General features: G+C 43.3%; 1 protein-coding gene across 2 annotated transcripts in view; it reads left to right on the top strand.

The window, feature by feature from the left end:
* Positions 1-5,700: 5,700 nt before the first annotated feature.
* Positions 5,701-13,450, top strand: part of piwil2 (piwi-like RNA-mediated gene silencing 2) — a 30,708-nt gene continuing 22,958 nt past the window's right edge. The window contains exons 1-3 of one of the 2 annotated variants that reach the window (XM_030357926.1): positions 5,701-5,890; positions 6,267-6,723; positions 6,808-6,907. In XM_030357926.1, coding sequence (XP_030213786.1) covers positions 6,268-6,723; positions 6,808-6,907 — 556 coding nt within the window. In that variant the 5' untranslated portion in view covers positions 5,701-5,890; position 6,267. Of the gene's footprint in view, positions 5,891-6,231; positions 6,724-6,807; positions 6,908-13,450 lie in introns of both variants that reach the window. The other variant, XM_030357925.1, reaches the window with a different exon arrangement.

Here is a 13,450-nt window from a genome sequence, read left to right as displayed (position 1 = left end):
TGAGTGTGTGTTGGGGGAGTAACGGGGGGGGGGGCGGGGGTTGGCCATGTGTTCATGGTATGGGAGAAGAGATATTCAATTAGACATAAACAATGTCCAATTAAGTGTGATAAATGATTGGTTAAAACTTAAATTCGAGATTTTTTTTTCATGTTACATTTGGCCAAGGAGATGATCGTAAGACCAAATAACCAGGGGCCCTAGCATTCTCTTTTTTCATTAACTGAAAGGGGATATGAGTTTTATGTTCATTGTGCTGACACAATCGAAAGGATATGTCAGCTGTTTATAAATAGATTCAACTTTCCAAAGCTAGAAAACCACTGAACTGATGACCCATTTACTCGCCGTTTGTTATTTGGCAAAGAACTGCAGCGGTCTCACTCCCCGCCACACAATACCTTCACCCATTCAGTATCTTGCTCGGATGCCACTCAATGAATGTGGCGCACAGCCATCATTGAGTGGCATCCTGGAGCAATTACATCTATTCAAATGAGGGGGGGGGGGGGGGGGGGGGGGGGCGAAATACATTCAGTTTATGTTTGGAGCAAAGGGAAATAGTGAGTGCATATAGGGTGCAGTGTCCTTGGAAATGGATGATTAGTTGGGTCGTTGTCCTCCTCCTCCTTTACTTCTGCATCATCTTCGTCATCTTCATCATCATCTTCATCATCCTCTTCATCATCCTCATCATTATCATCTTCACAACCACCACCATCATCATCACCAACGTCTTACTCATCAAGGCAGGAACAGCTGGAGCATGCTTCCCCTCTAGCGTTGGAAAGGCCATCTCTGTTTGTGAAGCCCTCCCTCAGTGCGTTCAAATCACTAAACCTCCCATCCCAGTCTCCTTGGCCTTTCCCCCGCCGCAACCGTTACCTGGGATGCAGTCTGTCGCCCGTATCCACCCGACTGACAACTGGCTAATGATGACTGTCACATCAGATGTGGCCGCCAGCTGCCAGCCAGCCTGACAGTGATATTGTTCCTCTCCCCCCACACACAGAAGTACAGCAGAAACATTAGAGAGCCATCGCACCATGCAGTCAGGGTGGAGAGAGCTACGTCACCCACCCCCGGTCTCCTGGAGGTCTGATGCAACGGCTCGGGGCTCCTGCCAAACCAAGCAAGGGTCAGTACAACACTGCTCTAGGAACCGGTGAGACAGAGAGAAATCTCCGGAGACCTTGTTTGATTCCCCACTTGGTAATCCATGTTTTCTTTGTGTTTTGGTGGCATTCATACCGATAACTATAAATATGGGTCCGTGTCTCCAAGGAAATTGATAGGTCCTATCTGCGTCATTCATGGCTGTGTGTCTAGTTTAACATATTTTCTACTTCTTGGGAAGCCCGAGAGCCATCTGCAGTAAGGAGACATAGGGTGGTTTTCTTTAACATGCCCTGTAAAAGCACGCTAAATCAATTTGTTATCCCAAAAGACTAGATGGTCAATCAAATATGTAGTGATGTACACATTGTCTGTTGTAAATACCCAGGCGGTTAATGGAGTATTTGAAAAAGAGCACACTAGTATAGAATCCTGTCATTTATCTTGGATGTGAGGAAAAGCAGTAAACAAAAAAAAAAATATGTTAGTACATTTTACATTTTGTCATTTTGCAGTCGCTTTTATTCTAAATGTATTACAGTTTAGGCTTATGAATAATTTCTTATACTTGCAGCTTCATTCAAATACTTTACCTAAAGACTTAACCCTTGACTCAAATGACTGTGGGAGCATTTTTTCTCCAGGAGAGTCTTCACGTAAACCATGGAAAAGCTCTTGTGATTCTACTTAATACCCCTTAAATCTGGGGCTTGTAAGTCCTTGTCACATGATCTTAAACGTATTACAAGGCAACTAAATGTGTTTTGATATGTTATTCAGCTACAAAGGATGCAGTTGTGAGTCATATTTTAAAAACCATACACTGGAAGATCTAAATGCACCAAAAGATTGTTACGATCAATGACGATAGCATCATTGTTGGAAGGTCTTCAAACACATGAATCCAGTTTTTATTGGACGATAAGGTGTACCTAATATATGTATGTGGTCTCACTTTCAAATGAAGATCATTCCATTAAAGACGACATATAATTTGACATTTCAACTGTCAAAGTAGAGTAAATAGTAGCAGTGCATCATCTTTATTATGGGCGCAGCTGTTTAAACAGTAGGCGCCATGTTTAGAGTCCAGTTCAGATACTGTCCATTAAACACAAATATACATTTTGTTGACCTAATGACCTATCCACTCAGGTCACGTCACCTACATAATACACTTAAGGGTGTGTTGGAGATCATAGGAAACACACATACAGGGGTTGGACTTGCCAATAAGTGGATGAAGAAAATATACATATTTGTACTCTAAGAGTAGGCGAATCATGGTGGTATTGTTTAGATGTAAAACGAAAGCTCTTTAAATACTATTATTTGCACAGATATTGCAATGAGAATCGATAGATTTATCAAACCAGTTTATAGTCAAGTCATTTGTATTTTTAGGAGGAGAGACTTGTTATTGGTACTTATTCTCAGAGGAGCCTTATGAAGAAAGAAAAAAAGGTGCAATTTGCAAAAATACATTTTGTAGTTCATTGATTGTTCATTGCAACCATGGTTACATCAGCACTGAATGGCAGGGTTTACATTTGCTCCTCCTTGCTCATTAGTAATATTGATAACTATCAGCAAAACGGGACTGTAGGGTTACATTTGAAACATAATTTGATGTCTCTACCCTTTTGTGTGGAAACGATTAAATCTCCCGCAATTTGTTGGTTAGATACTTTGATTACATTATTTCTCCTTTGTTCTCGAGAAACTGTGCAGGCTGGAAAATGCAGCCATCTATGATATGACTCCAAGATCATTACTAGAAAATGTGTCTGAAACAGAGAAAAGAGGCTGAGAAAGAGTGGACAAAACGGACACTGAGGAGAAGATAGAAAAAGGGCTATTTTCTGGAACACTGACTCAATTACTCTTGTCACAACCAGGTGTAGGGGGAGAATCGCCCACCTAATGCTTTTGGGAGTATGTCTGTGATTACCTCGAGGCCGGGAGCCGGTCTAAGGCTAATTGCTAATGTGTCTAACCAGTGACCTGAAAACCAAAGTTTAGCTTGCCCTTAGATCACAAAAGAACTCTGGAGAACTTTCATTACTATTTTACACTCTGCATGCTTTATGAAATCGGTTTATAGTAAAGTGCAGTAATTGGCATAGCGTAATGTATCTAGAAATAGATACTCAGTGTTGTGGAGCAGCGTTGATGTAGATAACTGAAATCATTTCAGATGCAGGGCTATTTTAAGACAAGGCATTGAAAGGACAGAACGATGTGTTACGAAGAGTATAACTGTACGTCCTCTGGGACTTTTTACCGGACGCCAAAAAGAGTTCGCGCTCTGTACGCCCCTCATGCAAGGGCCTTTCTATTTTGGAAAAACAATTGCTGCAAGGCAAATGGGTCTTGGATTGGTGTGCTTGTTTATCCTGGACCTGGACGATAGATGTGTTCCACAGCAGCCTGCGGGGCGGAACAAAGTGACAAAGCCTGTCTGTGATTAAAGACCAATAGCTGAACACACTTTACACTTTACAAATCAAGGCGCTGGATGGCCCCTGCGTGTATGAGTGTCCAAAAAACATTATCTGTTGCCGTGTTATCCATTTAATAAGCTGTCCTCATGGATGTATACGATGCAGCCAGATGGTTTAATTTCAAAGTGTGATTCATCATTGTTTTTTTCTACCCACACGGTGGGTTTATACAGAGGCAATTTTTTAATGCTAAATTAAATGTACAATGGGTGTATTAAACGTAAAAGATGCTTGTGGGATGCAAAGCCGCGGCCAAAAAAAGATCATGTCAGAGAGCAGGAGACATTAAGCAAGCGTGAAGAATTAAAAGCTTTGGCTTTGACGCGGCTGGAATGTGACATCAGTCATGCAAAATGTAGTTTGTGTCAAGTTCTAAAAGGCTGCAACAAACGTGCTAAAACTATGTCTCCATCCAATTGTGCCTTTTGAGTTACAGTGAAACTCTGTAATTAAATAAGAGCATCCTAATACATCTCAACATATTTATGCAGAGTGAAGAGACAAGATGCCTAAGCAACAGTATTTGGTTGTGGGTCTACCAACCACATGCAGAGGGTATGAACCATGATACATTTTGACAAAGACACATTATTCAAAAGGAGAAACAGCACAGCTGAACTCTCCATATAATTCCCCAGATCTCAAACATATACCTAACTGTAAAGCATCGACAGACAAAACAAAAAATAATAATCGTGTGCATAATAAATAAACACAGCATAACTCTGGAAGTGACCATTTAGAGTGTGTGCTTATGCCAACCTTTACCCCCTTAGGTCCTTGCATCCGCTTGAGGAACTTACTTGATGCAATAAAGAGATGGATTGTGATGGATTGTTCCGTTGTGAGAGAGTGAAACACCTGGCGGAGATAAGCCCAGGTCGCGATAAGGTCTGGATTGCACTTCATTAGCAGTCAGGTGCATGAGGAATGACTGGACACTGGCAGTACAGAGATATCCTGCGACACCGGGGCCTATATTAGTGGGTTCTCTTTACTTTTTCTACAGATCTGTGGGACAAAGGACACACTAATTGTCAGGTCAATTTTTTCTCTTCAATTTTGTATTACAATGCAAACTTTAATGTGTCCCACCATGTATGTCCATTGGTTACATGTTGTGACGTCGTGAGAGGCAGGGTCATTGAGGATTGCGATGTTCCCTCCTTCGATTCAATATGGTTCCAATGAAGAAACTATAATCCCAGGAGCAGCCTGATAGGAAGGGTCTGATTAGGATCCAGAAGGCAAGGCTTCGCTTGGGTAGAAGAGAGATGGAAGGATAATGTTGGTTTGAAGAAAGCTATCAGACTTTTGATGATGGCGACTTTGGTGGTATGAAATAGACCCAGAAACCTGAGTTTTGGCGATTTCTGGTCACCCACATTATAGGACACTAATCACAATGATCATATCATCATTGTGTTTGACAAAGTGATGTGATTTGTACATCTGTCCAGTGTCCATCTATTGCTCTATAGCCTGCTATCATCAAACTATATTTTTTATCTTCCTCTCTCTCCATTGATCTATCCATCTACCTATCCTTCTAGCCTTCTATCCATCTGTCTGTCTGTCTGTCTATACTGTATCTCTCAACTCAATGCTGTTAAAATCACATGTATTTGCATGGTAAAGCAAATAATCATGAGATAAAAATAGAATACCATTAACATCCAAAGAATCTAAACCTACATGCATCTCAATATGTATTATGCATGTTGTCTCACTCTCCCCCTCCCCCTCTCAATAGTATATAATATAATATGATATATTGTTTAATATAATATGCATTACAGTACAACAGGTCCAATACAGATGTATTAAAAGCTGAACAGGAGACACTTGCGTTGGATGACCTATTTTCATCACAAAAAGTGACAAGACGTGCTACTGTCATTGTGCAATCTTGTAATTTCCTCAACATACAGTATACATTATGGCAGATGTTCGTATCTGCTGAGGGTTTTAAAGTAATTGCAGGTAATACTTGAGCCACTAGGGGGCGATTTTTGTAGTAAAGGCGACTCTTCGAGATGCTGCAATCATATTAGATTGACAGGTGATCAAACCAATAGGCATGCCTTACTTACTAATCTAGAAAAAAAAAACGTTCATTCAGTCATTAGCTGAGAAGCAAGGTCACTGTGACAGCGTGTTTCTTAACAGTATTACGGCCACCATCGAGCGAGGGCAGACGGCAACTTTTAATTCGATGTATAGTGTACAGCTATAATAATTTTCCTCCAAGCCGAAAGACGCATATGAAGGTGAGTTAAGTCATAAGTTTACAAAGAAGAGTGAGCTGCTAAGGCGGATGCAATTTGTCACCATGCCTTGTGTTAAATTCGTTGTTTAACCGGGAAGCTACAACTCAATCAAATACAGAACCGTTATCTTTCTAATTTTAATTACTTTAGAGCCATGAAAAACGCACTCAATATCTAGAGAGGCCCACCGAGCGATCCGTACGGGACTACTGACCACGTTAGCGTAACCTTATGTCTGGTGTAAGGTTAGCTTGTTAGCTTTTAGTTGGGTAACACGTGTCTGTCATAAAATACAATCAGACTAGCCTTCTGTTTCGAACTAGTTTGTTTGTGTCACACAGAAAGCAAACATAAATCCACATCAAATTTACCAAAGAATGGACCCTACCAAGCCGCCTACGCCCGGCTACCCGGGGGAGAAGAGTATGCCCTTGCCGCCGATGGGACGCGTGCTCAAGCCCGAAGAACAGGCCGCAGGTCGTGGTGGAGGCTTACCGTTCTCCACAGGGGGTATCGGTATAGGGCGAGGTTTCATTACTCCTGGTGGTTCATCACCTATGCAGTTTGGCCGAGGAGCAGCAATGCTCGCCAGTGTACCTTTGGTTGGATTTGCAAGAGGAATGCCCACGGCTCAAGACCGAGTAGGGATCGGCCTGGCGAGAGGCATGCGGCTCCCTGTAGCTGAACCTAAGGTAGGAACCGCAGCAGAACCGCCCAGTTTGCCAGGCTTGCATCCAAAACCTGGGCATGGACAACCGTCTGAACCTATGGTGCTTGATAAAACGGAGAAGAAGTCTGAGAATGTGGCCCAAGGAGAAGTGACAGCCAGAACGGTTAGTACTGACGTTGTTATTAAGGAAAATGTACCAGGATGCATGCCTTTCACTGATTAACATTCCATCCCTGTGTCTTCCCAGATTGACCTGACCAATCAAGGCTCCTCTCTGGTGTCCATGTTTCGGGGGATTGGCCTGGAACCATCCAAAGCATTTATGGGACGAGGACGACCACCAGGGGGTCTGTATTTATACTGTACTATTATTAGGGATGTCCCGATACAACTTTTTCACTTCCGATACGATACTGATATTGTAGCCTTGAGTATTGGCCGATACCGATATCAATACGATACGATATAGGCACAAATCATGCATATATTTATTCCTTATTTTGTTGTGTGGAATGTTAGAAAAGGCTTGATAAAGTGATGTTACTGTTACTGATGTTGTAGTGATATAACAGAAAACAATAGTCAGCAACAGTAGGTATAGGAAAAACTGACTCATTTATTATTAACCAATTGGTTACATAAATTTTAACCTTCAACATAAGAGTATTACCTCAACAAATCCAATAAAAACAAAAAAAAATATTATTATTTTTTATATTTAAAGTGCAAAATAACCACTGGTTACCAACATCATTATACAATTGAATAGAATAAATTAAATTTTAAAGTGCAAACAATTCAAGTTCACTTCAGTTATTTTTCTACTGTCAGCATATGTTGGAAACAACTGTGGGCAGGGACAAAAACAACACAATATTGGCCACTGTCCAACTGCTCTAAGTTAAGAGTTCACAAAGCTCCAGTTTCACTGACTGACTGTGCCCAAAACAATGTAGTAATTACTCTTAGTCTTCACTGAAGAATAGAGTGTAAAAACAATAAACATCACTCTAATAACAAGAACATAAAACAAATAATAATCAGTCAGTGCTGACTACCCTTACTACTCCTCCTCCTCCTTCTCCACTTTCTGCAGTCCGAGCATAATGTGGAGATTTTTTTTTAAGAAGATAAGCATTTCAGCATGCTGTGCTGTAGGGCTGTCAACGAATATTCGAAGTTCGAATATTCGTTCGAAATGTATCCAAAAACGCGAATTCGAACGTGAAAATTAATATTCGAATGTGAAAAAACACTCCCGCGGTACAAGCGCCTCTATCTGCTTTGTGAATGAGCCTCTGTCTGTTCGCGATGTCCCTCATAATATTCGAATGTGAAAAAACACTCCCGCGGTACAAGTGTAACAGACTAGTATTGTGAAGAGCGAATGTATTTTATCCCCTCGGGGTTTCCGTACTTGGATATAGGTATTCCAGCTCGGCTATGCCATTCAATAAGCATCCGAAGTAGAGCTCAGGGAGCTAGTAGTCTGGCTGGTGAAAGCTGCTATAACGCAATGTTCTCGGCAAAGTCCGAGACAGCTTTTTTTTCATGAATCCGAACGGTGCGTAGTGCTGGCCCTTTCGCTGGCATGGTGGAAGACGTAGGCGACATGCATTTTTTTCTTTATCGATTTTAATAGGCCTTCTCGATAAATGGTAAGCAAAGCAAGGAACGTTACCACTAGCATACTTTGTAACATTCAGAAGCGGGCGTCTTCTTCAGATTACTATAGTTTGCGCGCTTGCAGGTGTGGTGGTGAAATGCAAGCGATACAAAGTTGTGGCTTTTCATGATTAGGCCTCCACGTTACTGGGCTGTTTATATGATATATATATTTCCCACTAATTTGAACCATGGTTTTGTCGCATTATTGACATATTGACGGCAACTGCGTAAAATAGGCAACCAGATATTCGAATAGTTCGAATTCGTGATTTTTTTCCAAACGAACATTCGAATGTCATTTTTGAGCAATTTTGACAGCCCTACTGTGCTGTCAGCCTGCTCCTGTGCTCCTCAATGATAATTGACGCTGTGCTGAAGAGCCTTTCACTCTCCACACTCGTGCAGGGAGCACAGAGGAATTTAGCTGCTGTTGCTGCCATGGTGGGGAGTCGAGCTTGGTTTAGGCTCCAGTAGTGTAAAGGGTTGCTCTTCCGTTCAATCGGAGCCTCACAGAAGTAGCTCTCCATTTCACAGATTGCCCCTGTGGTGATCTGGTCAGACGGACCTGCTGCTGTGCTGCTCTCCTCCAGTATTTCGTCAAAGATGCTGCCAAGGCTGCTGCTTGCACCCGCCATCCGTGGAGTCCTGTCCACTGGCTCGGTCACATCAGGTGGAGGCGTGGTCTTCAGCTCTTCTTCTACTTTACATACCGCTGCCTTTAACGCTGCTTTTGCATGTCCCAGGTTTTCCGGGTTTGTGAAGTACCTGGCATAAATTTAAAATATATAAAATAATGTAACATGTATATTTTAGAGCTTTTCAAACCCAGTCCCCACACATTTGTGCTCACAGAAAGAAACACAGTCATGATAATGTAAACAGTGATTCTAATCTGTAACCTGTAATCTTATTTTATGCAGTCACAACACAGTCACATAGGCTACAACCAACTCACTGTAAACAGTACAGTTTTTCTCATATACATCAGATTAGGCTAAATAAATGTAAGAATTTAACATAAATTCCCTTGTCTTTATAACGTGGATCCAGCAGTGTTGCCACGGTGTAGAGGGGCTCGGATTCCACATGCCTGAAACGTCTGTGGACTGCATCCAGAAGGGTGGCTTTCATAGTTAGGATCCCATGATCATCTTCACTCTCCTTACTGAGAAACCGTACCAGTGCATGGACAGAGGGGATGACATCGGCTTTGGTAGCAGAGGCGGCACTGACTAGAGTTGTTAGCTCTTCGAAGGGGGTCAGAACCTTTGAGGTCTTCTCTAACAGCCCCCACTGGTTTGCTGTTAGAATGGCTGGCAAGGTGTGGTTTTCTTCAGATGAGTAGGCATGCAGTGGCCGTTTTTGATGAATGAGGCTGTCAATCATGTACTTTGTACTGCTCCATCGTGTCTGGACATCCTGCTGGAGACGTTTTGGTGTGACATTCAGCTCTATTTGCAGGTCTTCAAGGCTTGAATAAGCCTTGGGGGAATGTTTGAAGTGGCCCACTATTTTTCTCCCGTTGGCTAGTGCATCACTTACAGCTCGCTGTGACAAGACCCCTTCATGGACTACAAGCTGAAGAGTGAGCAAAACATCCTAAGCTTGACACACCTAGCTGATTCATTGCCTTTTTCATGTTAGCAGCATTGTCTCTTAAAACGACATGGACCTTATTTTTCTCAATCTTCCAGTCATGCAGCATCTCCTCCATGGCATGCGTGATTGCATCAGCTGTGTGCGATCCCCTGAATTCACGTGCATGTAACACTGCTCTCTGCAGTGTGAAGTCAATGTCCACCCAGTGCGCAGTCAGGCTCAACAGAGACAGCGGACGATGGTCTGAGCTCCAGATGTCGGTGGTGAAGCTTATAGCATTTGCCTTCTCCACGTGTGCGGCAATACACTTTTTAACCTCTTTGTGCTTCCGGGGTATAGTTTTGTCTACAATGTAGTGGCGGCTAGGAATAATGTAGCGAGGTTCGAGGTGCTCCATTAAGCGTTTGAACCCGACATTACTCACCACCGACAGGGGCTGGTCATCAAGCACAATAAACTGGGCTATCTTTTCTGTTATGGCCATTGCCTTTTTGCTGTCCCGTGGTAGTTTGTCACGTCTTGCAAAGCTTTCGGCCAGCGTGGGTTGCTGAAGCGAGCCAGAGGCTTGTTGCTTCGCCTTGCTGCTCTCGCGAAAATCCTCATGTTCTTTTTTGTGTTTTTTCAAATGTGCGATGAGGTTGCTTGTATTGAACCTTCCCGGTTCTGTCCCTCCACGGGACACTTGCGCCTGACAAATGTTGCATTTAGCTGCAACATCTTTGTCCGAGTTTACGGTAAAATACTTCCACACAGCCGACATCACTACACCTTGCTGCAGGCACACACGTTGTCGTTGTTGTGATCACGTGGGCTGTGCATGCTGGATCAGAGACGCTCTTCTTCCGCGGCCGGCACCAACGTTAATTAAGGGGCATTACCACCTACTGTGTTGGAGTGTGATCAAACCAGAGTCACCTATTATAGAAGTCCTGGAGCGGTAAATGGACAGCTTATGTCGGAGCGCTTATATCGGATTTTTTAGATTTAGTAACGATCAAATCCGATATTCACTTTTTTGGCTGATATCGGACTGATTTCCGATATCAATATCGGATCAAATTTTGAATAAATTTAGTATTCACCTAGCCTGGTCCTACAAGACTCTCGTAGTTCATTTAATTTATACAGAGAGTCTGGACCTACTCAATTGACAAACCTTAACTCACTTGAGGGCGGGAGTCTGTTGAAGTTTAAAACTATATAGTTTAAAACATTTTAGAGTTTAACACGGTTTTAAACTCAAGAAGTCACGTGGCGTCTTAAGCTCCATCTGCGTATTTTGTGCGTGTTGGTCTAATCTCAAAACTAGCGTGGTTTTAGAGGAGACAGTTTGCAGGATGAAACAAGGCTCCATCATAACCGACACACACACAGAATTAGTTTTATGAATTATTATTAATAAGTATGATACATTTACACTTATTACACCAGATAGGCCTTCAGTACAACACAGGCTACAAGAGAGGCATGTCAAATCATCTGGCCTGGTGGAAAACAAGCTGGCCTACAAACATCACCAGAAGGCCTATGCAGCGGCACTTAAAGATGCCCGGTCCATCTAATACTCCAACATCATCCATAACAGTCCAGGAAATTCCAAACAGCTTTTCTCCACCATAAACCATCTCCACAATCCCAAAAACCGAACCCACAGCAGAACACTGCAACAGGTTTCTTGTATTTTTAAAAGTTAAGATCAATTCCAACCGATCTCTCAGGCTCCCCAGCTCCATCTTTGTTATCTGCCTGCCCACAACCAGCCCTTTTCAGCACTTTCGCTATAGTCACACAGATCGAAGTTGATGGGCTCATCAAAAAGATTCCACCTCCCCCCGGGACCCCCTCCCTACAACACTCATCAAATCTAACCTGTCTGCCATAAGCCCTCTCATCACACAAATAACATAACACTCGTTAAACTCTGGCCTTGTCCCACCCTCACTCAAAACTGTTCTTCTGAAAAAACCGAACCTCAAACCAGACTGCCTCTCCTGGCAGTCTGGGCCGAGGTTCCGGCCCCATCTGCCATTCCTGTCCAAGGTGCTGGAAAAAGCTGTTTGCTGCACAGCTACAGGAACAACTATGTAGTTCACTGTTTGAAACATTCTAATCTGGTTTCCGCACTGCCCATAGTAAAGAGACAGCGTCGTTGAGGGTAAACAATAACCTTCTCATCTCTGTTGATTTTGGATCCCCCTCCCTGCTCATTCCTCCTCGACCTCTCAGCGCCTTTTGACACTCACGCCATATCCTCCTAAGCCGCCTCGATTACAATTAGGGCATTTATCAGACGCTTTTATCCAAAGCAATTTAAATGGATTAATACACACATTGACACACCAACGGCAGAGTCAACCATGCAAGGCAGCCAGCTCGTCAGGAGCAGTTAGGGTTAAGTGTCTTGCTCAGGGACACATCAACACTGGGGAGCTGGGGATCGAACTAGCAACCTTTCGGTTACAAGACGACTGCTCTACCTCCTGAGCTAAGACGACCCTTTGCCTCCACACCAACATTGGTCTCCGTCACTCCACACTTGACTGGTTCACCTTGTACCTCACTGACAGGACGGAGTACTTCAGCCTGGGATCTGCCAGGTCCTCAACAGCCCCCATCACTTTTGGTGCCCCCAAGGATCTGTCCTAGGACCCCTGAACTTCATTTTATACATGCTGCCACTGGGTCTTGTCATCAGCCGACACGGCATCTCTTTTCACTGCTATGCCGATGGCACTCAGTTGTACCTGAGAAACGACCCCAACCTATGCTCCACCCCGGTCTCTTTATCATCATCATCTTCTCCCTCTTCACCGTCATCTCTAGCCCTCTTCAACTGCCTCGAGGAACTTAGGGCGTGGATGAGTCACAACTTCCTCCAGCTGAACAGCTCTATAACTGAAGCCATACAAATTGGCACCCCTCATCAGGTCCAGTCATCACCCATAACCACCATCTCCTTCTCCGTTCAAGACATCCCCCTCTCAACCACAGTTAGCACCCTCGTTGTGAAGCTGGACCCACAACTGAACTTTGCAAACCACACCAAACATCTGTAAAAAACCTGCTTTTTCTATATCGAGAACATTTCTTAACTCCTCCCCTTCCTCACTTTCTCTCGCTCATCGGTATACCCAATAAACACCTTCAGAAACTTCAATTCATTCAGAACTGCGCTGCCCGAACTCTGATGAAAACCCGCAAATATGACCACATCACCCCCAACCTCAGAACCTCCACTTGTTCCCCATAACCACAATAATTCAATACAAGATCGCCCTCATCACCCACCTTTGCATCTACAGCAACGGCCCGCAATACCTCAAAGACCTCCTTACACCTCACTTTTTCTCCCATAACCTCCGGTCCCAAAGCACAGATCTCCATCAGCCCCGCACAAGACTTCACACCATAGGAGACCGAGGCTTCTGCTCCTCTGCCCCTCACATCTGGAACTCCCTCCCTGACCATCTGCGAAAACCCCAGTCTTTGGACATTTTTAAAAAAGGGCGAACAACTTTTTTGTTCAAGCAGGCGTTCTTAAATTTTCCAAATTCACTCTGCACTTCAACTCACTCTGCACTTCAAAAAACTGTTTTTTATTAATTTATTATATCACTGGATTT

Source organism: Gadus morhua, chromosome 6 (genome assembly GCF_902167405.1).
Source record: "Gadus morhua chromosome 6, gadMor3.0, whole genome shotgun sequence".
Taxonomy (NCBI): Eukaryota; Metazoa; Chordata; class Actinopteri; order Gadiformes; family Gadidae; genus Gadus; species Gadus morhua.
Note: the sequence above shows the minus strand (reverse complement) of the source record. Positions and strands in the feature narration are given on the sequence as shown.